This window comes from Alosa alosa, chromosome 1 (assembly GCF_017589495.1).
Source record: "Alosa alosa isolate M-15738 ecotype Scorff River chromosome 1, AALO_Geno_1.1, whole genome shotgun sequence".
Taxonomy (NCBI): Eukaryota; Metazoa; Chordata; class Actinopteri; order Clupeiformes; family Clupeidae; genus Alosa; species Alosa alosa.
This window is the reverse complement of record NC_063189.1, coordinates 30633198-30659658: the sequence shown is the minus strand read 5'-3', so window position 1 is coordinate 30659658 and position 26461 is coordinate 30633198. Positions and strand designations below refer to the sequence as shown.

General features: G+C 44.4%; 1 protein-coding gene across 1 annotated transcript; it reads right to left on the bottom strand.

Annotated features, from left to right (window-relative positions):
• Positions 1-1409: 1409 nt before the first annotated feature.
• Positions 1410-24931, bottom strand: slc7a14a (solute carrier family 7 member 14a). The gene is made up of 8 exons (XM_048249056.1): positions 24517-24931; positions 13700-14237; positions 12600-12836; positions 11384-11601; positions 9532-9678; positions 7504-7712; positions 5629-6506; positions 1410-4824 (listed from the first exon to the last, which is right to left on the bottom strand). Exons 2-8 carry the CDS (start codon positions 13995-13997, stop codon positions 4463-4465), a joined length of 2349 nt encoding a protein of 782 aa, XP_048105013.1. The 5' UTR covers positions 13998-14237; positions 24517-24931; the 3' UTR covers positions 1410-4462.
• Between the last annotated feature and the right edge of the window lie 1530 nt (positions 24932-26461).

Sequence of the window (26461 nt, the reverse complement as noted above, 5' to 3'; positions counted from 1 at the left end):
CTGTGCCACACACACAGCTGGACACTATAGTTCCTGGTGAGAATCAGGAAGTGTGTGGAAAAAATGTGCTGATATGAGCTGTGCCTCCACACTGTACCTACAGCGATTAGAGGAATGAGATGTCCCGTAGTCAGCTTCATCAGCACACATACCATGAAAAAGGAATTCCAACAGTGGGATTACAGTGTCGACGTAGGAATCTTTAGCTACATAGTGGTTAGGTGTAAAACCTACACTGAACCTTTCTAACCGGCAGCAAGTTAGGGTTTTACATATCAACAGTAATACTCCCATCTTTGTGTACATGGTTGTGTGTCCCTCTACATTTCAAGTCTTTGCATTTACTCAGTCCATGCTGGGAAAAAACTGTCACAGTGTCTTAAATACGCTATAGAAACAACCTCTGAAACTAATATAGCTTATTCATTATTAAAAATGACCTCAGGGAACCAGTACAGACAAGGGCTAACATAAAATTTCAGGTTATGGGGAAAGACCAACAATTAGATTCTGGTGGTAGAAGTCAAGGTTACAGTCTGAGGATGGGACATTTACAATGCTAACATCTTTGTGTCGTCAAAAAAGTTCGTTTTTGGTCATGGCGAACAAAATTAATTATTAAAGTGCCTAAAACTGTATTGCTGCATAGGGGGGAAAAAAGTTTAACCCACAGGGTCATCTCTACCTACTATTTTCTTTATGTTCTATAAATCTACTTTTCAAGTTTGTGTAAATATCTGTTTCATTAAGCACCATATTCTGGCATATGTATACATAGAGCTACAATATGTACACACATACACACAAAGCTGCCATAAGGGTCTCACGGCATGGCATAGATTCAGGTAGCAGCTCCATTGGACTGAGAACAGCAATGGAGGCTGAATGTAGTCTTATGAAGCATTCATAAGCCCCACATTAGTGAACTCCCCCTTAAGATACACATGTTCGTCCAGAGCTGTCCAGTGTCACTAGTGTCATATTGAGGCCATAGACTGCACACAGCACATCTGCATGGCTCAAATGTAACAATATGTTTTGCCAAAACCATATTGTAACAATATGCTAAAAATGTAACAATATGTTTTGTCAAAACCATACTGTTGTCCACCAGCATGGATCAACTCCACTGCAATGAATGATGACAATGGTGTTGTACTATCAGGACTACATGGACACCATCCCTCTGCAAAGCTAAAGGCGCCCCCATTCTCAGTATGCTTGTGTTTCCCTTTGAGACCAAGCTCCACTCGTAGAGCTCCAGTGATGTTGACGCTGCTCAATCGGTCCACCCCACAGGAAGTGACCGATGCTAAGTTAAATAATCTGCTCATGTGGAACTCTAACGGCTGGTGTTGTTTCACCATCTTTAAACAAATGTAAAGCAAGAAACCACTCTATACCGTATCTGCAATAAATAACTTTCATTCTTGAATGGAAGCAGTATCAACAAATCATTACACAGTGCACCAAGGGTAGCAAAAACCACAAATGGAAGAAACAGTTAGAAAAAAAATCATAAAACCAGGAACACATTTAAACTTCATACCAAAACATACAGCAAAAACAAACATCAACTTTGCAAGGGAAGCCAATCTCAACATTTCCTGGACAAGATCAAATAAACGGCAATGGCAAGATAGGTCTACACAGTACAACACAGTACCATTTCAGAGACAAAAGAAACAAATAGCAGCTGACTTTAAAAGCAGTTGTGACAACATTTGTTGTTCCTCTCTTGTTTTAAAATAGAATTGTAATAAAATAGGTATTTGCTTTTAAGTATATCATTTATTTAATGTGACCTATTCCTGTTTGTCCCTAATGTTCCCTATGTGTCCTACTGTTCTAGAACCTACCATAAACAAACACTCTTTGACTAATAAAAGGAAAAGGGAATATCAACTGAGTCTCTTCGCTCTAGAAAGACACTGTAAGAAATGTATGCTCTCACGGCTCTTCTCTGGGGATTATGCTTGTCTGAGGCATGTGCCACACTTAAAAAGACAACTTGCTTGGTAAGTCAGAAACACTACACTGCAGGACTTTTAAAACTATTGTAGATAACAGCCTTAAAAAAACACTAGTGTCAGAGACCTCATGCCTACCCAGATGTTTTGAAAGGCTAATCTTATCACATGCCAACTCTGATGGCCACTTTTTTTTTTTTTCGATTGCAGTTAACACACACCACAGTGCAGACTTTGGCTTGCTCTGTTTGGACACCCTCCTCCAACAAAAAAAAAGAATCTACAATGCTGCTACATTTAGAAGAGTTGTATGTTGTCTCATTGTGGTAATCACACATGCAATACTCAGCGACACGGTTACTCTTGGCCCTGTGCACCTGAACATGCTACACATTCAACACGACACATCGGAAGGTAGTCACACCAAAAATACCAAGGCAACAGTACTGTACCCACGAGGTCCCAGCAAATGGAAATCTTCGGTAGAGAGCGAGCGCAAAAACAGCGAGAAAATGCTTCAGAAAACACGCGCACCATCTTTTGTATTCTTTTCATAATGGTGACATTTTCTATTCTCATACAATGCTTGTGGCATGACTCAGAACTTGGAGGGAGTGTCAGATTTAGACTCATACACTGAGGTCTGGCAGACACAAGCATGTTTACACCACACTAGCGGGGTCAGGGGTTACGGCGGTCATGGACAGCGGTATTGGAGATGCCAGAGCAGTGCAGTGCAGATTGTGTCAATGTACAATAAGGCCATCTTTGGCAGGGCTGATTCTCTCATGCAGAAAGTGGCCATCAGACGTGTTTAAGGACGCTTGGAGCTACGCTTGGTCCTATTTATAGGGAGACTCTCCTCCGAGTGACAGACACCAGAGAGAGACAGAGAGAGAGAAAAAGTGAGAGATGTGGAAGAGTGGACGAGAGAGAGAGGGAGAGATGGGGGGACAGAGATTGAGAGAAAGAGAGAGAGAGAGAAAGAGAGAGAGGTGGGGGTGGGGGGTAGAGAGAAAGACAGAGTGGAAGACAGAAAGGAAGGAGCCTGGTGACTCCCGGGTCAAAGACGAAGCACACGGCAGAGAAGCATTCCTTCCCCCTCCCCTTCCTATGCGCTCTCAACATGTCTCTCATGCACCCTGTCTGCTTTTGGCCCTCACTCTCGGGGTGGGAAGCCCACAAACCATACCAGAGCGCTGGACACACAGAGAGGCCTGCTTGCAAGGATGTGTGTGTGTGTGTGTGTGGGGTGGAGTCACAGACATGGATGGCAAGCTGCTGAATTGAGATGGGTGGACAATGTGATGACCCAAAGGCTGTCTGTCAACATAACAGCCTGGCCTATACATAGATAAACAAACATACATACAAATAAACAAATAAATGCATAAAATCACTTTTACATGCATCCCCCTGCCCTGACAAGATTCTTCATATCAACAAGCCCCAGACACAGACACCGAAACGCATGGACATCATGGCAACCATAGTTAAAGCACACACTGACAGATGAAGGCACTATTGCAAGCGACTGCAAGTCCAATCAATATTTGTGGCAACTCATTGGTGATAAATCTCCACCAACCACACCTCTTGGGCTAGAGGCTAGCAGGAGAAGCAGTGAAGTAAAACGTGCCATCCACTCTCACCCCCGAACAGTCCATAGTGGACCCCGCCATCATATCGCTGTCTGATACCCAACTTAAACTCAGCTTATCTATGTTCCTGTTTATATCCCATGTTATGATTTTTTTGGCCAACAAAAATAAGGTATATTTATTACAAAAATAATTACAGCGTCTTATAAGTTACGAATTCAGAACCAAGAGGTATACGTAATGAGGGGTCAGGTAATACAATTTGTGGAATCTCAGCTTTTCTTTCTATGACTGGTTAATAAAAAAAAAGCTTCCTTCCTGTCCTTGGCAGATTAAAAGATTGCCTCTGCAGTCAGAGGATCCCCTGACCTAGATACAAGAAAATGGTTCAGGCTTCAAAAACCGCCCACTTCCTGTCAGTCAAAAGCAGCTGTGTCATGAACATGTGTTTAATGGCAAATTGTTCTATTTTTTGGGTTGTGACTTGAACCAAGTGATGTAGCTCTTTCACACATAATGAATGCAAGGCTTGCTTGGGATGGCCAGAGCATCTGAAACAATGAGCATGCGTGGGCTAAAGTGTTGACGCAAAATTTAAAACTACGGCCTTGAGGAAAAAAAAAATGGTGGAGCATTTGTTTTGAAGTGGGAAGGTTGCTGCAATGGTAAGGTTAAACCAGCTGATATGTACCACTGAGTCCACTCTACTCTGCCTACTTCCCAGCAACGACAGATAAGAGGATGGCATGACCACAAAATGGAGCTCTCCTGACTCAAAGGAAACCATCTAGCCCAAGGGTTCTAGCCATCATCATCAACATCATCACCATCCACCACATCCTCAGCATCAGCACACACACAAACAGGACAGTAGTCACCCGGGGGTCCATCTCAGTCCAGTGGGTCATCTAAGTCATCGTCCACTGCCAGGCCCTCAAACGCCAGGCCGGGGGGGCTTTTGCTTTTGGCTTTGCTGCTGTGGGGGGAGGGGGAGGTCCTGCGGCGGTCCAGGGAGTTGACCGAGGGCTTGGCCGGGGGCTCGGGCGGACTCGGGCCCTGGCCCTGGTGCTGCTTGGTGCCGGAGGTGTCCTGGGGCTCGCCCCAGCTGTCCTCTGGGGGGTAGAAGTTGTCGGCGAAGCCTTCATCGACGCCCACGTCGTAGCGCTGGTAGGTGCTGGCGTGCGCCTCCTCCTCGCGTGCCGTGATCTCCAGGGTGCTGTTCCACATGCCGTAGCCAAAGTAGATCAGCACACCTGCAGGGGAGCAGGGACACGCACACACATACACACCGCACACACACACATACACACCGCACACGTACACAAGCACACATATACACATGCACGCACATGCACGCACACACACACACACACACACACACACACACACACACACACACACACACACACACACACACCAACGTACACAACAACACATGGACACCCCCACACACACACACACACACACACCCACACACACAGTGTGAGAAAGTGAGACAGTGAGATAAAGAGAGAGTTAGAAATTAGAATATATATTCCATGCTTAGTCCAAAAAAAAGTGCATGAATGTTAAGGACTGGAAAGATAATGTGTTCCAGTCCTTTTGTCCTTTTCTTATCAGGAACAGGGAGTGAGAGTGGGAGAACAATGTGCCCTAAGATATGACACAAATTCAATGTGAGAAATGGGCTAAAAAAACATTTTTAGCTTTTCACACACATGCACACACACTTACACAAACAACAGAGACACATGCAAACACAGACACAGACACACTCAGAGACTTCCCTCCTATCTACAGTGTCCCGTGCCACAGTCACATTCCCTCAGCCCCAGCTTCCAGTTCCAGCAAGTGCACACACACACACACACACACACACACACACACACACACACACACACACACACACACACACACACACACAGAGACTTCCCTCCTACCTACAGTGTCCTGTGCCGCAGTCACATTCCCTTAGCCCTAGCTTCCAGCAAGTGCACACACACACACACACACACACACACACACACACACACACACACACACACACACAGACTCACCCACAAAACACCAGACGGCGAAGCGTATCCAGGTGATGTCGGAGAGCTTGAGCATGAGGTAAATGTTGACCAGCATGGCCGCGGCGGGGACGAAGGGCACGCAGGGGGCCATGTAGGGCAGACGCTTGGGGTTCTCGGGCTGCTGCAGGATGATGAAGACCAGCAGCATCATGACCACCAGCAGGACCACCAGCAGCAGCACTGCCCACCAGCTGCCCTCTGCGATGCAGTCCGCGCCGAACGTCACCAGCGAGCAGAAGCCGAACATCAGGAAGAAGAGGAGCAGGACGCAGCGCGTGACCGTGCGGCCCGTGGCCACCGTCGGACGGTCCATCTTGCCGGGCAGGCCCAGGCGGATGCGGAGAGTGTAGTAGCGTGGGCCCAGAAGTTTCTTGAGCTTGAGCACGTGCGCGCTGTCCGACTCGTCGGGCTCGATGACCGACGACATGTCCACCGTGCCGTAGTTGGGATGCGCGGCTGTGTAGGCCGACTTGTCCGGCTTGCCGATGAGCATCTCGTTGTCGCCGAGCGAGGGCAGGTTCTTGGCACCACAGGTATTGGTGGCCGGGCCGGAGAACTCATCACCCTCGCTGACCGGCGAGGAGGCGTCCCGCTCGCACTCGGCCAGCACGCCCTCCTTGCGCTTGGTGCTCTCCTCAGACAGGAAGTTGACGAAGCCGTGGATGTCGCTCTCGGGCTGGTAGCGCAGTAGCAGGACGCAGACGGACACCAGCGTGTAGGCCAGCAGTGTGCCGATGGACATCATCTCGATCAAGTCGCGCAGGCTGACCAGCAGCGAGAGCAGTCCAGCCAGGAAGCCCGACACCACGCACGCCAACACCGGCGTCTCTGTGTACGTGTTGACTACAGCCAGGAACCTGTCGACACACACACACACACACACACACACACACACTCGCATGGTAAACACATAATAGCTCCTTATCGGGATTGACAAGTAGGATGACTTTACATTTGTATCCAGTTGTTTAGAGCATTTTACACACACACACACACACACACACACACACACACACACACACACACACACACACACACACACAACACATAAACTATATGCTGTATACCTCCAGTGTTAGAGTTGTTGAACATGGCTGCAGAGCTTGATAAATGACACCCTGGCTAATGAGCCAAGTCAGTCACTGTTTCATATGTGTTTGTTTACTCTGTGGTTATCGTAGGAATGCACACCACAATGCACAAATAATGGGGTGCCACGCAAAGACTGGGAGCTCACTGAGCTGTGCTCCATAATTGAGATTATTGAGTGTCTTCTGCTACTGCAGTACAGGCATTCATAATTATGTCTGAATTACATGTCAACCCTTAAAAATCAATTACAGATGCTAGTGTACATATAATTCAAAACCACACACACACACACACACACACACACAGCAACAAAACAAGTTGTTAACGAGGCAATATCCGTGCGTCACTCCTACTATAAGTACTTTAGCCTGGCTGAACCCAGACAGACCTCACAGCAAATCTGAAAGTGCTCTGCATGCCGGTCTGGAAATGATCCCATTGATGTCTGTTTCTGAATCTCCAAAAGCCCAGGAACATATATTTTAAACAACTGCATTTAAACCTTTCTCTACAAGAAAGATGTTTGCGGCACTTCTGAAAAAAGTAAGGTAAGAGTAAGAGTTTAATGCACAAATTTAAGCTAAATTTCACTGCCGGTTATACCCTTGGGAGTCGTAAAACAGGAAGTTCGGAAACGGCCGCCAATGGGATTCTTTCCAGACAGACCTACAGAGGAAATTCTAATTTTGCTAACAGGTTTGTCTGAGTTCATCCAGGCTATAACTTCACAGAAACACAAAGAAGACAGGTGGGCCGGCTCACTTGAAGAGCAGTCCGTCTCCGGCCATGGCGTAGATGACGCGGGGCATGGGGAAGAGTGACCCAAACAGGCTGACTGTCAGACCAGCGATGGAACCGATGGCCACGATGTACTTGGCCGCCTGGAAGCCGTGCAGAGCGAACATCTCCATGAGTGGTGCGTCTGCGTCGATCTCTGTGTAGGGCACCATCAGGGTCAAGATCACACTCACCTGGGTAGACGAGTGAGAGAGAGGCGAGAGGACTTCTTTGTCTTTGTCTTTGTCAAGCATAGGCCTTGCAAATGTGGGGAACCGTGTGCTATCACAATCTGTGTACGGCACGCTGTTCTTTCCATCACACATGTAAGCATGTCACAGTGAGAGAGCGATAGAATGACGATGCAGTGCAAGAGACGCACATTTCTTCATCTAATCTCATCTACAGTGCCAGATCAGTTGAGAAGTGCCTTTTTGCCTTTCTGTAACTCTATAGAAAACTATACACTCTGTTGATAAGAATGAATGAGACAGAAAAGGAATATATTCATGACAGATAAATGACAGTGTAGATTCATTGTTCTGGCCCTTGCTCCTTGAGATAGATGTCAGCTCTGCTTATCGTGTAATTTTACCCATCGTGCTCTAGACCTGGCAGACTTTTGGGATTAGTATTCAGACAAGCCATGGACCAGACTGAAAAACAGTCTTCAAACAGGAAGAGTCTACAGTGAGCAACACAATGTATACCCTTCAATGAGAACCTGCCTGGTTTAAAAAGAAAGGATGGCTTAAATAGCCAGGAAGCCTTGATGTACAACTGCATTGCAGCACGCAGTGCTATGCTGCGTGCTGCTGTTTAAAGACACCGTACACCACCAAAGATCACTCAAACAGTAGTTAGTGTCAAGCATAATCAGTCTGCAAATATTTACTGTCTGAACCTAACTTCCTCACATGTAGGACTGAGTCTGTCATTTGTAATTGCACTATTGTTTCAACACATATACATGCCACGTTCATCACACACTGATACCCTCACAAGAAAAGAAGAGGTAGACAGATTGTTGCCATGGTGCTTATGCTAATGTAACTACAGGACTTTCTCCCGCACTAATAAAATACTTTAGACAGTGCGGTACATCTACAGGGTTGCTAGCTGGAACTCTCAGATGTGTGAAAAAAAGCAATTATTTGGAATTCACAGCTCCAGCTACACTGAGGACGGATGAGCAGGAGGAGGACCAAATTAGCAATAAAAGGCTAGGATGATGATGATGCAGTGCAATATACAGTATATTTATATTTACACACACACACATACGCACACACATATATACAGTATATATATATATATATATATCTTATAAGACAGTAATAGAGGAGGTGACACACAGAGACACACAGAGAGACGGTGCAGCTGAAAGTGTTGGAGCTGACAGTCTGGCTGAAATGCACTTCCTGTACTGCATCTTTCTGGGCCTCCAGGTGGCTGTGTGGCGTAGGGCTGCAGGCACTGTTATTGATGCCACCTGTCTGATGCTACGCTCAGCCGGCACCCGCCTGCCTGCCTGTGTTCAAGGGGTTGCCATGGCAACAAACCCTATGCTGTCCCAGAGCTGCAGTCTGTCTCTCTCTCTATCTCTCTCTCTCGCGCGCTCTCTCTGTGTGTGTGTGTAGTTAGCTGCCTCATCAGGAATTCACAAGCAGACTCCGAGACCCAAAGCTCCCTGTCAGCTCAGACAGTGTGAGATAGCTACATGAAAACCCTAAACCCTTTGTTTTTTTGAAAGCAAAAAAAATAAAAATGAAGTGGTTATGAAACTTTGGGCATCAATTGGGGCAAGGCAAACACAAGTATGGACAGATCTACTGCTGTCCATTTATAATTCACCACAAGCCACAGGAGGCTTCACACACACGTCACTCTGAAGTATAGAGTACTAGCCAGCACTAGCTCCAATGCAATACAAACATTTCATAACAACTGACAGCGCCAACACCAAAATGTTTCCTGTGACTTGTTATTTCCAACGTGTGTGCGTGTACTCACAGACACGTATGCGGTCAGGCAGGTGACCAGTGAGGCTGTGATGGCGTACGGGATGGACGTGTTGGGGCTTTTGGCTTCCTCTCCTGTGGTGGCGATGATGTCGAACCCGATGAAGGCGTAGAAGCAGGTGGCCGCACCTTGCATGACCTGTGCACAGACCACAGAGGATAAATCCATGAAGACACATTTTAGCAAGTTCTGACCAGCTAGAACTTTTTACCAGCATAATTTACATTATACACCAGTTGGTTGAACAATTTCGGATTGGATGAGAGGCATTTCACGAGTGGTGATATCTCAGGACATCCCCAATTGGACTCTTCACCGTCAGTTATACAATATAGTAGTAATAGACAAATACAATTTAGCAAGTCTTCAATAGCTACAATTTCTTTAGGGTATAACAGAATTTACAAAACTGAATACCAAACAATTCAATCCAGTTTCCGTCTCTAGAACATCCACAAAATGACTGAAAAAGAGGCATCACAAGCAAGAGAGCAACTTCCAGAGAACAGGAACTATTCTGAAATGAACATTCACATCTTCTGATGGCTTCACACTGGCCAGCTGGAGAATAAGGCCATCCTTAAAAATATTTTTGTTTGCCGTAACCCGACCGACCCTGTCAATTTAGAACCGACCCAAATATTTATTTTTTTCCCCTTTTAGTCCGACCGACTTGCCGGTTGTAAACTTGCGTTAATACCGACCGATTGTTTTTTTTTACTCTAAACAACCAATACAAATGCAATAAAATAATATTTCTTTTAGTAGGCCCAAGTATTGTGAATATAAATTGCCTACATGCAAACGTGGCTCACTTAAAAAAAAAACCTGTTGCGTCATCTCTACACCATTGGTTTTACGCATGTCACACTATGGCCTACGCTTCGTTTCATTCACACAAACTGATAACGCTTTTACTTGGCACGAAGTTCTGGAAGAACTGTGGCCAGATCTTTTCTCATCCCTTCTCCCCCTAGTCTAACGGTGACCGTGTCGGAGTATTGAAATTGGTTGTGGTCTATTCAGCATTTCTCAAAATATGGGTCCGCAACATGGAGACTGCTGGTCCGCGGAGTCGTGGAGTGAAATTAGGCCCGGTGCTTCATCTGATAATTTGCTGCACAGTTGATCAAGAAACCGCGGATCGACGAAAAAAAAAAAAAAGAAAACAAACGTTTCTGCTATCGATGTCATTAAACATGGAGCCCTACAATTAAGTGGTGGTATGAGCATTCATTCAATGCGCGTCTGCGCGAGAGAAACTGAAACTAATCGATAACGTTGGTATCAAAGCTCCGCTTCAACCTGTTGGAAGGCTATTTATTTATTTAACGAAACTTAATAGAACGACGTTGTTTTTTGGAACTTCCTTAGAAACAGAGCAGAGACTGTATAATACACTTTATAGCATTGAGTATTGTATAGTCAAATTTCAATATAACGTGGCCAAGAGCTATTGTAGCCTTCTTTCTGGGTACATGTAGATGAGCCTTATGACCCAAAAGTCTGCCATGACCGGGCCTCAGGTCAAAGAAGTTTGAGAAAGGCTGGCCTATATAACCTGCATCAGAATGAGGTTTGCAATGGTGCGCCTGAAGGCACGGGTTGAAGACCCAGTCAGTTACGTCACGATATGCACATTTGTGTAAATTCATTCCTACGTAATCACCATGACCAAAATTTTACTTTTTTTTTTTACTTTGAATCTTGAAAAAAAAAATATTGACCTACCTACCGACCCATTTTTATTTTTTTTTGGCTGTTACTGCAAACAAAAATATTTTTAAGGATGGCCTAAAGCTATAAAATAAAACGGCAACTGCCCGAAGGAAGATTCTATTACCCCTGACCAGCCGAACGGCAGGAAGCGCCCTTCATCCCAGTTGGCCCCGTTGACGAAGAAGAGTCCGGCGATCATCATGAAGACCCACACCACCAGGTTGATGACGTTCAGCACGTTGTTGAAGCCAACCGAGTTCTTCACTCCGAGGGCAACCACCACCGTTACCAGGATGGCAATCACCAGAGCCAGCAGGTCGGGGTAGGACTCCTCACCCTTCCCTGCAAAGAGAGATCATGACATCACACAGGTTATCTCAGTTCAGCTCAGTGTGTGAGTTCATGTACAGTATAAACACAACAAACACAGTGAATTATTTACACTTAAGAGAACGAGTGACAGGCTTCGCTTTCTTACCGTATTTAAAAATGATGGGCACCATGTCATGTTTAGAAATCACTGATCTGTGCCATCTATCTATGTCATGCAGTGGGGACTGTTCACATGACTGTGTCTGTAAACACAGATAACTAAGATCCCAAATCTGCCCCTTCCTCTCCAAATGGACCAGTAACACTACATGAGGTGATGAAGGCAAAAGGCTTAGCAAATCATCCAAGAAGAAGGCCTACCAGGACCTTACATTTGCAGTTCAAAAATCCTCACAACAAACCTTTGCAGGAATTCCTTTTGTCAGGACACAAAATAACACTCCAGTAGTTCTTGCAGCAACCCAATAGCATCAGCCACATACAAATTTCACACATACTGTACCTCTAAAAAGTATCTATCTTTATCTTTTCATTATTTATTTAAATCCCTTTAGAGATGTTGCTGGTATTCACTGAAGCCGAAATGTTATTTATAGCTGATTGACATATTTTAAAATATTTGTTGATTACGTTTGATCATGCTATACTAAATATTCAACATTTCAGTCTTGTGGTCTTCCAAGTGTATGAGTTTTATCTGTCAGATTATAGCATACTGTAAAAACAATCTGAGTGCAGAAAATATCCAGTTCCATCCAGTCTATCTCATCTCAAGCCTACAGCAAACACCATACTGTACCATGCCAGCACTCTCCCCTTCTGCTGTCTGCTTCCTTGGCCATTTCTCAAATCTCCTCTGAGCTGGAGAATGGGTCTGGGGACCCCTCATTCACTTGCATCTTCCAACTTAAACATGGTACTTAAACTGGTACATTAAATGATTTAATGACAGAGGCAGAAATAAGTTTGAGTTCCCCACCAGTACGCGGCTGGACTCAGTCACTCACCGAGGCCATTGAGCGTGCCTATGTGGCTGATCATGAAGCCGCTGATTGAGTGATTGGCCAGCGAATCAAACATGCTGCTGAGGGCGCTGGCCCCGGCCGCTGTGCCAATCAGGTACTCCAGAATCAGATTCCAGCCAATGAAGAAGGCCACAAACTCCCCCACTGTCACATAGCTGTAGGTGTACGCCGAGCCCGTGGTCTTCGGCACACGGACTCCAAACTCGGCATAACACACCCCTGTTGAGGAGAAAGGACGGTCAGCCAGGGTTGCCCAAACAGAGATGAGAGCTGTTCTGGAGATAGACGGCAATGTTGTTGTTTCAGTGCTAGGAACATGAAAGTGTTTAGTGTTTAGCGGGCTCCTGAAAGGGCTGCATTGATTTTAAGCTCAAGTGAGGGATCAGTTTTCAAATGTCAAGGATACAAGAGGCAAAACTGCTGAAACACATGCCAAGACATGATGGCCTCCTGCCTTCCCCTGTGGAAAAGCCTATCGCCCATCCTAGATCCCCACAGACTTGTGCAGGAAGGATTTGCTATTCAATTACGTACACACAAGGATCATCATGGATCTACCCGGGTCACAGGTGTTGTTAGTCCATTAGAGTCAAATGATCATGTATGTAGGCCTAATGTATATATGACCTCGAGTGCACTAAAGATACAGAGATACCACAGTATAATATTTGCAATTAAGAAGAATCATAATCATATACTTGACCCAAACTTCTAAGAGTTCAATTTACACTCAGACCTGTACACATTTTTGACACATCATTAAGAAATGATGCTTCATAGTGATGTGAAAATCTTTTTTTCTCAATGAACTCATTTATCCAGTCCATGTACAGTTTTGCTCTGTATCACGTGAGCTCAGCCCTGGGCCTCAGTCACCTGCTGCAGCACAATGAGTCAGCTAATGATTTCATAGCCAGCACTAATCCCCTCCCCAGCCTTCATCATTCAACCTGAACACTTCCCAACACAAACAAATCCCAAAGGTCGTGCTGGCCATGTAACAGGATTAAAAAAAACTGGACATCATGTCAGTCTGTCGTTGCCACAGACTGAGGTAACCGGACGAGGAAGACCGTGGTCACCTGAGAGGAACGAGGCCACCGCTGCGATGATGAAGGACATGATGACTCCCGGCCCTGCCATCTCCTTGGCGACCAGCCCGGACACCACGTACATGCCCGTGCCCACGCAGCTGCCCACACCGAGCGACACCAGGTCCACGGTGGTCAGGACGCGGGCCAGCTTGGTGCCATGGGCGCCCGTGCCACCCGTACTCTCCAGCATGGACTCCACGGGTTTGGTGCGCAGCACGCGCGTCTGGAAGGCATTCCATGTGGCGCCCCACTGCACCCTCCGCAGTTTACCCATGAGCCCACTCATCTCGGGTCCACTGCGCACAGCACGGACTCCCACAGGAACTGTGGCCGGGCTTGGGTACGGCTTCTGGAGCGCTTTGGGAGGGAAATGAACAGAGTCTCAAAAAGAGGGCTCGTTGGCCGAAGTCTGGCGTGTGAGGTGCTGTTCCACTTGGGTTTTTTTTCTTCAGTTTCCTTCAGATGAGGTCCATACTGGTGTGCTTCCACATCGTGCTGACGTCAGGTTATGGGATGGAAGCCTCCACTGTAAATGCAAAAAAATGTTTTTTACTGTATCAGTTAATATAGATTTCATTTCTAGCACAGATTTTCTTTAAAGCTCATAATCTCTTAATTTCACATTATACCACACTAGCACAGAATACAAACTACTGCATGAATAATAAACATGTTGAGCATGTTTAGAGGTGCAGTAGAGAGAAAAGCACAACGATGGAGGAAGACATGCATACCACATTAAAACACTCTCCGATAAGCATAACTCAAAATCTTTCCTAACAGCCATCACATCTCCGCTTGACATTTCAACCCACCGCCTCACACTCACACTCACACTTCCTGTTTCCACTTGTCTGTTGTGTTCACAGTGCGGAGGCCAACTGGGAATACTTCCACACTGGCTCTGCATTATGTACATGCACACAGTTTTAACCCATCCTATGCCAGCTCCGGTCAGACCTATAGACAACGTGTAAAAGGATCAGATGATGGATGACATTGTTCAGCACGCTATTTACTACTGCATCATTAAAATGGATCAGGCTCTGAAGACACTGTACAGTGTCTAATATGAACAGGATGCAGAGCTGATGCCTGGCTCCACGAGGCATAACCAGTCACTCTCAACACTTATAGTCCCATAGCTATATTCAAACATCCACTGACCTAGTGTCTTGTTGCCATAGTGACTGGCCTCATTAAGCCCAAGGGAGGGTGATACATCTTTTAATTTACACATCTTGCAGGGGAGAGATTATATATAGAAAAACAATGTCTGAAAAGTCTGAAAAGAAATGTCATTCAGCCAGCTTGGAGTCCAGTCAGCAAAATGTTGTGTTATCAGCTTAGGACTTGTGCCAAGATGACTAATGGAGATGGCACAGGCAGGGCTGGAGCGGAGAGCTGGGGAGAGAAGTGGCGTTGGGGAGACACTTCTACACCAATAACTTTCCTTCTCCTTCTCCCCCTCTCACACTGTCTCAAACCTTTAGAATGTTCTGTCTCTTTTACACACATTATGATGAATCTCTCTCTCTCTCTCTCTCTCACACACACACACACACACACACACACAACACACACACACACAGTCCACATTATTATGATCAATTCCTCTCTACAGTAGCACCTGTCCTTCAGCCTCTATGTCTGCTCTGAGATGCACCGCCCCTTCCTCCATCCACCCCAACCCCACTCCTCATGGTCCTCCGTCCACCCCAACCCCACTCCTCATGGTCCTCCGTCCACCCCAACCCCACTCCTCATGGTCCTCCCCACCAAACTGTCGGAGATTGTCGTTCCATCACGGCGCCTGACACAGCACCACTCCTCCTCCTCTCTCCCTGCCTCTCTCCATTCTCTGGCTGACGGATGCCGACTGCGGAGCGGCGGGCTGACACTGACAAATCACGTCGCGCGTGCTCGGCCCTGGTGTCACCCGGCCGCGGGGCTGCTGGGGGGAGATAAAGGTGTCTGATGCCCCAAGCTCCGAATGAGCAATGAGGACACTTTCGAGGCCTGTTTTATTTCTTATTTTTTAGGACACACCTACATGCCACAGTCTTAAAATCCCCAGGCAGCGATAGCACAGCCCCGACGGCTGCGCTCACAGGTGGCCCGGGCGAGGGGAGAGATTAGGCTGTGGGTTAGGGGAGGATAACGAGTAAGGGCCAAACAGATCACAGCTACACTATTCACACAGAAGATGACACACAAAGCACAAGCATGCTTAGAGAGCACCTCTGCACACACATGTGGAATCCATACAAGTTCTCCCAGAGCTACACACAAGGAGTACATGGATGTATGAGTACATGGGAAACTGTGCATCAGTTCCTTCTTACACCTCATACCCGTGACATGAATTACTGCTACATGAGTTACTGCTACAAATAACACTTTTGGAAATCATGGACTTAGTAACCTCTGGGCAAAAAAGAAGAGGGACCATCCAACTTGTTCAGTGCACAATTCAAAAGTATCCATGGTGGTATGGGGGTGCATTATTGCCCATGGCATGGGCAAACTTCTGCACATCTGGAAAGGAAAACTTAATGCTGAATGATATATACAAGTTTTGAACAACATATTCTGCCAATCAGACAGTCTTTTTCAGGGAGGGCCATGAATATTTAAGGAGGGGATTCTGTTCATAATATTACAACAGTATGGTTCCATAGTAGAAGAGTCTAAATTGGCCTGCCAGCTGTGCAGACCACTCATATTTGGTGTAACACGAAACGAAAAACACAACAAAAAAGACCCCAGACTGCTGAGCAGCGGACAACCTATATTGGGTAAGAATGGGACAGCATTTCATTTTCAAAAGTCCAACAACTCTTCAGTTCCCAAATGTTTAGAGACTGTTGTTCAAAGGAGAGGTGATGCAACACAGTGGTAAACATGCCCCTGTCCCAACTCTTTTGAAATATGTTGCTGGCATCAAATTGAAAATGAACATAGATTTTCCAAAAGGCAATAATATTTCTCTGTTACAACAATTAATATGTTGTACACTATTCTCAATTAAATATAGGGTTCACAAGATTTACAAACCAGTGCATTCCGTGTTTAGTCATTTTACACAGCCTCCCAACTTTTGTGGAAACAGGGTTGTATATTGCTATCCTTCACAAGGGGCAAATATGCTGCAAACAGTTAGCGTCATGAGCACCCAACCCTCTAACATGGAGGTAGGTCACCCAACCACGGCTGGGGGGAGCATTGGGAAGGCAGATGTGCCGCTGACACTGAACCCAACTGTAAAACAAGCAGGCAGGCCCGGCTTGGGGCAGCAGTGGCTAAACAGATCACGCCAGCTAACTTGATTTGGGAAGTGTGCATCTTCCAGCCTGTTATCACACACACAAACAGTAACCTATTCTGATGAATACAAAACAAAATCATATAATTCATACTTTAAAGGGGCTCTAAGCAATGTTGGGTAATGTCACTTCTTTTGACGTTCAAACAAAACAAAGAGTTAGCTCATCCCTCCCTCCCTCCTGTGCAATTGAAGCTCTCCTGAACACGCATCTCTTTGGTGATTGGCTGGAACAGTTTGTCCAGGCTGGGCCAGGATGTTTTTGTTGCCGTTTTTGGAACCAGGGCATTTTTTTACAGTGTATTCAGGAGACGAGGTGAGACGAGGTTTGCTGTATGTTACAAAAAATGTTTAAGCTTAGAAACCACGTAACATTGCTTAGAGCACCTTTAATATGGAAGCTTAACTGTGACAGGGTGACTAGCCACCGTCACGGCAACGAGGCGCTGCCTACTGTGAGAGACATTTAAATGTGGATGTGCCTTTATATGTATGTTGAATGTGTGTTTTCTGTTTACATTTATACCGTCAAGAATCATCTGTTAAAACATGTCATTCTTCATTCCCTTCCTCCGTTACTCCCGTAGCGTTTATATATGTAGGCCTATACAGTTAACAAACACTACGGCGAGGCGCATGATTAGGGTTGGGTATCGTTTGGGTTTTATCCGATACCGGTGCTAAATCGATACTTTTAAAACGGTGCCGGTGCCGAAACGGTGCCTGAACCGGTACTTTGTTTTTAAAATGTTTTAAAAATAAAATGGTCTAAAGCATGAATTGCTTTTTTTTTAATGATAAGACAAATTTGAACATGAAATTGAACTGTTATATTCAATTTACTATCAATGTCTTATTAATAATACATTTAAACGTTAAAACAGCTTGCCATGCATGCACACACAATGGTAAGCTCTGCTTTCAAGTTTACCCAGTGTAGGCGGTTTGCCATAACGTTAAATGTTAAAACCGCTTGCCATAAAACTGCCAGGTCATGGACAACGGCATTTGCAAGCAAGCTAATCTAACATGGACTCTACTTTCCAATTAATTCAGTGTGTTCCCAAATGCTTCAAGAAATAGTCACGTCTTAACCCATAACACGCAGTAGTTTTAAACATGTTAGGCTACATGTCGGTGTTGAAGTGTTTAGATTCCCAGCGCTAGGCTAGTAGGCATTTTAACAGCAACTATGGCTATGCACTAACACCAGTCAGCTGAGTTTAATTAGCGATAACGTACGGGAGATGGTTTCGTAGCCTCTTTGACAGTTCAGTGACATCAGGTATGTAACCTACATATTTATGTTTTTGCCAGCTAACTTTTAACATGATCTTCATATTCATTGTGATGCTATGGGCCTCATGCACATGAAAGATTAATATCATGCCATTATGTTGTTTAACACATCGTGAAATAAAGTTTTCACCTTACAACTTTGCTGATAACATTTCAAATAAATGTCAGCAAATGTCAGCGCATTAGCAAGGATATTGAGTAACCTATAGGCTAGCCTACTGTTTATGTTGTTTCATATCCTTTTGCTTGTGTGTAGTTATGGCCCACTGCTAGATTTTGACAGGAGCTTGCGATATCGCTTTAAAGTAACCTACTTGGGCTCACGCAAGCTGTCACTGTACACTCGCCTGTGTGGTGCACCCCTCTGGTTTATACATCCAGTGTTTATCATATGTTAGCTAACTGTATCTGGATGTGTTACTATCAGAGGTCGGGAAGTTCGGTCTGGCATTGCTCCATTGTGGAGCAAGTATGCTCACCCTAGATCGGGCAGACCAATCAAATCAGGCTTTACGATGATGGACAGGTGAGCAACAGCGCCTGGTCTATCACGTCATCTGAGCACACTTAGATTAGGCTTATGTTTGAAACAAAAACGCTGTGGCTAGTAGGATACATGGCTTTTAAGACCCCATATGGAAAATGCATATTATTTAATGAGGTTTTATCACTGAAAATGATTATTTCTGAAAACTTTGGCCAAAGTTGAGATGTGGGAAAACTCGTGGTTTCACTTTCATCAACAAGGAAAACAGCGCTGTTGCATTGTGACATGTTCCCTCGTTCGTTTGAAATCTCTGATTGACCACTTGTTTGAGGGATTTGCGACAGCCTTTCAGAGCTGTTTAACATGTTTGTAGCATATCAGTGTTCAACAGAATTATTTTTAAAAAGGAGGGGATATAGGCTATCAGTTTTTTCCTAATAGCCTACCCCACTACGTATCTCTTAGATTTCGCTAATGAGTGTTGTAGGCTAGGAGTTATTGACGGCAACTTTTACAAAAGACCAGAAAACAATGTTAAGGCATTTGTGGAGAAGAAGAATGGTTTGTGTGTTTTCTTCCTACACCTCACGGTAAGCTATTTCATTGCTCTGATTGGTTAGGTCTATCCAATTAAGTGCAGAGGCATTCCCCCCTGTATCGGTTGAAACACGCCCCATAATTATGTCCCAATGGAGCAGTATCAGACTCATATTCTGACTAGAATTGAGTATGACTACGTCAGGCTAGCATTTTGCTGGTTTACATGCATGTTAGGACTTCCGGGTCAACAGGAAGTCGACCCTGAGTTTCTAACCTTACTATTTAGGCTGATTTATATATGGTTTTGCTATGCCAAAGTACAGCAAAGAGTTAAATGATTTATGAATGTTTGCTCTAGCTTTATGGAATCCAAAATTGGCTGTTTGAGCTGTTTTCCCTGAAACACCCCTGTTTTGTTTAGAGGAGTTGGTATGGTCCAATTGAAGGGGTGATTGCAGGCCCTACATAAGCCTGTGGCTTTGCTCGTTCAGGAGAGAAGAACTGCAATTTGAATAGGCGTAAGTCTTGAGAGCTTGTCTCATGTGTGTAGCCCAAGTGACTAGCTGTGTAGTCCATTGCGCTCATCTTATTATTCGAATATTTTTGTATATTGTATTGTTTTGACTATCAAGTCTTTTGTGTTTCTTTCTTTATTGAGTATTAAGTATTTTATTTCTCCTTAGTGATTTATTCACATTTACTGACTTTATCATTGCCTTATGTTGGCCTTATTTGGGGAATTAATAAAATCCCATCTTCCACCTTGAATCTCTGAGTGCTGTTCCATCTACCCTTAACATTAAACAACTATAACCAAGACAACAATATACCGTAACCAATTAGAACTAATAATAATCAATTTTTTTCTCCCCCTCTTTGTGTGTGTGTGTGTGTGTGTGTGTGTGTGTGTGTGTGTGTGTGTGTGTGTGTGTGTGTGTGTGTGTGTGAGAGTCTGTGTGTGTTTTCAGGAAGTATTTTTAAAAAGTCATGGTTTACATATTATGGTTATGGTTGTTATAAAGACTTGCTATTATCATTGCCATTATTATTGCTATTTTCATTTTAAAATGCATATTAAAGACATTATATTCATAACAATACATATCCAACTTTGACTTTCAACTTTATGCTAATGTAATGTTTATTATTGGTGTAAGTCGCTTTGGATAAAAGTATCAGCTAAGCAAACAAACAAAATCATAACGTTAGGTCTCAAGATGTTCAGAGAGATACTCACATCTGCTTTGTACCTAAAACTGGCAGTTGAGCAGTTGTGTGGGCTACCTAAAGTCCACCGAAAGGACCCACACTCTTGCTCCTCTTTTACAGTAGGCTAAGGAAATAAACTCTTTTTTCGAGCTCTGGGTTTGTCTGCTTTGCAATTCAATGCAGTTTGTGAGTGTGTTATTACATTTGAAATTTGCTTCTGATCTGATGCTTTTACAGACACATGAGCAACCTTTAATGGGTGAAGGATAATTACTGAGAAATACTTTACCATCTGTTGCTACAAGCCCACAAGACACAAATGGCTATGGTTTAGTTTATGCTCAGCATTCATATAATGTGCTGTGACAACAGAGCTAGAGCTCTCGTTCCCTAGCCACCAATCACATGCAAGACAGAGCCATTGATGTAAACACGTTAGGAGGTTTTAATACTTTGGCAATTTTGGACAGTCGTACCAACAAAGCACATTTTAAATTGCAATTGAAATTAAAAGACGGAAAAACAGACAGAGTACATATTTATTCCTGTTCTACTGCTGAGATGTCATCAAACTGATGAACTTACAGCTAGATTCACTTCTTCTGTACATACAAATAATCCTAGGTAATAGACCTCTCCAGAATAAGTCCCGCGAGTCCCAGATCGAAATATCATACCGATAAAACATCTGTAGGTAGCGAAGTAGAAAAAGCTGGTGGGCAGATTGGCCTACACACTTCTGCCATCTAGTTTCCACTGGATTTTTTGATTGTCGGTGCCGTTTAAGTAGTATACTATAGACTATACTATGTTATTTCCCATAGACATTTGACGACCGAAGGTTGGATGGATACGGAAGTTAGGAGGCGGGACTTATTCTGGAGAGGTCTATAGATTACTTTTAAACAGCAAATCATTTTAGCAAGGTGATGCAAATTGCCTTATTTCTGTAGTCACATTCAAGATTTTATCCACTATAATAACACCATCAGCAATGGCTGCTGGGTCTCATCCAGCCCCGCACACATACCCAGCCAGAGACACAAAACCTGTGCTTACAGTAAGTGCTCCCATTTCAACAGCTTCTGATCTAAGACAGCCAGAGACATGCGGAACCAGAAGCAGAGAAGATGATAATCTCTATTTTGCTACTGTAACAGTGCGCAGATTCCAAGGCCAGAGTGCACAAGCCCCACCCACACAACTGCACCAACGTGAGTGAGAGAGCAAGGGAAGAGAGAGTGGGGAAGAGACAGAGAGCATGCAACAGGCTTGTCTCAATGACTGCCTGTTGCTTTCTGTCCTTACAGAGAAAGATCCTCAACACTACACACACCTGAAAATCTGTTTTGCCAGCACGGTGACCGTGACATGGTTTTCTACACTGGACCCACATGATTTAAGCCCACAAAATATGAAAAATATAAATTTAACCTTTTAGACTTTTCACACTTACAGGGTGTTAATTTATACTCAAAGCAAGTATTAATTACCATGCAATTGTGAAAGTGATAGTAATATTACTGTCTACACAGTATTCACAGAATCTATGTGTCAGTGTTTGAACTGGCTGCTCTATTTAGACAAAAAAATAACCTCCAAAATAAATGTGCTGTATGTTTTATGCAACAGGATTTATGCTGCTTATGTTTCCGTGTGTGTCAGTATTAATACAGGAGAGACAACCTATCAGTAAGATGCTTCTATAACTGCTGTTTTTGAACTTGTGTTTGAACAGGTATGAGGTTTTCTTCCACTCGATGGCCTTCACACATGAGAATACGGCAAGTATATCAAGGCTGCTCTTAATAAGGCAAAAGGAAATACCGGTACATCAGTTTGATTGACATGTTGTAAGATGACATCCTCACACCAAAGCGCTTTCTGGGTCTGCGCCTAGCAGAAGCATCTAGTGTGTTGGCATACATGCAAGTGAGAAGGTCACAGAGTGCTGGATGGAAATTTTAACAGGAGATAGACTGCTCTGCTTAACCGCAACAACTTCACTTTGTTGGCTGTTGGCCCCACGTATTCTCCCAGAACTACATTTGCCTAGGGCCGGGCAATGCCACCCCCTCTCTCCCTCTGTTTCTCTCTCTCTCTCTCTCTCTCTATCCCTCCCTCCCTGTGCCTCTCCCCTCACCGGAGGCTCTGCACTGTTACATAAGCCGGCTGCTGTGCTAGTCTGCCTGGCACGGATGTCTAAGATCATTTTAGCCCCAGAGATTTATGGGTCATCCTCCGCACACACACACGCACACACACACACACACACACACACGCCGTTCAAGACACAAACACACAAATGGAGAACACATAAACATGCCTCCTCCCAGTGACCCTAAGTTAAACAAATGAATGAGGATCACATGCGTTTTTATCTCCCTGTTGAAGACTGTACTGTGGGCATTCATCTAATGACCACATGCGTTTTATCTCCCCATTGAAGACTGTACTGTGGGCATTCATCTAATGACCACTGCCCCTTCCTCCCTTGTCACACACACTGCCTTTGTCTGTTTGGTTTCTACTATAGTAAAGAGTAGCTCAAGCCAACACAATGAAATGACCGACTCTAACAATAACAACAGCTGCAGTCCTATATAAAGGAATACAAACAATAGACAATGCTGTTTATCTGAGGTTTGTCTTGACACTCAATACGTTTTGGTAGACAACTGTGAGTTAGTCTGTGGGTAGAAACAAGGATTATTATAATTATGAGATTAGTAGGCTAAGGATTGTTACAATTATGAGATAAGATCGCCTCGCCTATTTAAACAATACAACACCCACTGCAAAGATGGGCGAGGCAAGTAAGTGGTCAAGTGCCACTCTCCCTCTCTCCAACAGATGCTCCTGCTGTTTCCTGACGTCCAGAAATGAATGAAAGTCCTCAGAATTTCTTGAAAAACTGAGGCCAGTCGGTTCATCATAAGTTAGTGACAAGATAGATAACTGAGATATCGCAACAAAAATGTTCGTATTTTTTGTCTGTACGTATTTTTCAAACCACCAAGACCACCGTCATTCTCCATGCCTTGACAGATATGTTGTAAACCCGAGTCAGGGCCTGCTGTAACGATGCATTCAACGTGCATAGGCTACAGACCGATCACATGAAGTTCCTTTACCCTTGTTCGAAGACTAATATCAATAGCTATCCTACCGCGTTTGGGCGAAAGGGAGCTGAAAGTATCAGCACCACGGCCAGCTCCAGAGCGGAGAGCGCTGTTAGAGGAAACGTCAGAGCACTTCGGTACCCGATTATAAACAAACCGCATCCATGAGTAACTGCTTCTAGGCTATGTCATTGAAGATTAACCCTGATTCAACGCCTCGTACCTCCATGACGATGACAATCGACACCATAGAAAATGTTTTATTACTGCTACAGAAGTCATGCCTATAGGCAGACGGATCGATATTTCCACATTCACTGATTAAAGTGCCTAAATTACAGTGTTGTAAATTAGGGCAAATTCTTAAAGCAACTCTGACCGCCCCTCCCGTATCCCAGCTGCGGTGAACATGGGAAAGGCATTCTTTATATCTGTAATAGCCTACGTGCAATAAAAGACAACAGTCTAGGCTTCCCATGTCTCGTGTCACACGGCATCCTTATACATTTATACCTACAGAATAAATATCCGGGGAGCTCTGGCAACTAGGCTACATAAGTTTGAATGTCGCACTGCCCCGCTAATGATCTACCTCAACACGGGGAGCACTACCTCAACTGTATGAATTTAAGGCTGATGTCAATTTGACTTGAGCACAAACACAGTCAATACCGATAAGGACGCTGTTTAAATCTATTTACGGTTGTTACCTATTTCCACCAACATCGAAACGAGTCTGCACTGTGTTCAGTACAAACGACATCGTCAAACACTTATACATCGGTTTACAACAATAATGCATAAGGGCTTTTATGAAAGATACCTTGAATGATGCTGTCGGTTCAGCCTCAGCTCGCCTGATGTGATCTGCTGTTTAGATCAGCCCAATGGGGCGGTGCATCCGAAACCATACAATAAGAGCAAGTGGTAGTCATTGAGGATGCATTTCCGTTAGCGTATCCACAAACACACCACTCCACAATACGCCATATTTATCCATTAATGGCTCTACTTTAGAGAAGAACGATTCTAACCCACCGGATTAGCATTTTACGGCGCACTGGAAAGCTCCATTTTGATGTTGCCACTGACAGTAGGCTACAAGCATGCAGCAACCTAAGCGTTACCTTTAGCGGGGGTATATTGCGATATTCAACATATTAAATTATTCAGGCGTTATTATACCACGTGATATGATTCCAAATTCATTATTTATCAGTGAGACTCCACGTCCTCTGCTACGTCAATGACGTTATGATGTCGCTTCTCGCTTCTCGTACGCCTGACCCAACGAATTGTCACACACATTGACATGGAGGAGCAAGATTGGATTGGATGCCCAGATTTACTGGACATTTCAGTCTAGAGTGCGTGGGTGGAGATGTGAACGTTTTTATACATGTAATTTCGGTTCATGCAAATGGTCCCATTAGATATATTATATAGCCTACACTGCAATTTCTAAGTAATTGCGTTTACGGCATTGTCTTTTGCATACATGTGTTATGAAAACTCAGCTTGGCTATTTTGATTTTGCATTATGGACTAGCCTACTTATGATTAAACAACATAACTATTTATTTTTTTCTTGCTTTCACTCCCACAAAAGGCCAGGTAAATGCAGAATAGGCCTTCTCTTCAACACCACATCAGTAAGCCTGTCTGCTCCATGCTGTTCTTGCCATTATCCCTCTTTAGTTCAGGGGAAATGTCAGAGCCTTTCCTGCTGCCTGCTTCGCAATGTGTCTGTGATTCATGCCCAGTGTTCACTCTGGAGGACGAAGGGTAATGTGAAATCACACTGAGGCCAATGAGCCTGTGATGATGGCTATTCTTCTCTAGCTTGATGAGCTGATTGACCTCTATCTCTGACAGCTTTTGTGCTGCTGGCCCTTCCTGGTCCTCTACTCGGCTTATAGAGGGCCTCTCATCCCTAGGTTCACACAGGTGTCATTGGCGGGTCATCTTCTTTATTTGACATAATCTTATCTTTATCATGCTTTCATTTTATTTGCAATGTACCACAGGGTTAAGATAGAAGTGGCATGTATTGCCAGTGGTGCATAGCCTATACCCATCACAGGGAACATTTTGAAAAAGGAAGAAAGGACATGAAAAAGCATTCAGTTTGTCTCCACAGCATAATACTCGTTTGACAATTCACCCATTGAAAAGAGAGAAACAGAGAGAAAAAGAGAGATGTTTCTCAGAAAAGAGCACGTGTCTGGCTGCTTATCCTAGCCCCAGCATTATACTGCACTGGCCCTCGGTGGCTTACTGCATTCACTTTATGAGTCAAGCAACATTTTAAGCACCCGCATCTGTCAAATAGACATCCCATCTCCCTACTGCTGCCTCATCATCATTCTTCTTAACTACTGCAAAATGTGTGACGGTGAATAACACCCTAAACATGGCTAGATGTTGAGCCTCTATACATTGCAGAATGAAGACAGCAACATGTGCATGCATAGGACATACTGGTGTTCCTGTCTGAACTGGATCTCTCTATTCAGGGAGCAGATATAAAAGCATTATTTGTACATTCTCAGGAGGCCATATTAATTGGATTTGCATTTGAGCCAAACCACTCATTAGTCACATCCTTTTGCCACACGGCAGGACAGAAAGACGCAGGGACTGCCGCTCGGCCACCCTGTTTGATGACCTGGCTCCCATGACGCAGAACAAGAGCGGTTCCTGGCAGTGCGCTCCGCCAGAACAGAACACTGACCTTTCAGAGAGGGCTGAATCAGTGGGGAGACAGA

Coding starts and splice junctions, on each gene's coding strand:
- slc7a14a (XM_048249056.1), bottom strand. CDS start 13,997: ATGAGTGGGCTCATGGGTAAACTGCGGAGGGTGCAGTGGGGCGCCACA. Junction 12,837..13,699: donor GGTGGCCTCGTTCCTCTCAG/GTGACCACGGTC, acceptor TCTCCTCAACAG/GGGTGTGTTATGCCGAGTTT. Junction 9,679..11,383: donor TGCCGTTCGGCTGGTCAGGG/GTAATAGAATCT, acceptor GTCTGTGCACAG/GTCATGCAAGGTGCGGCCAC.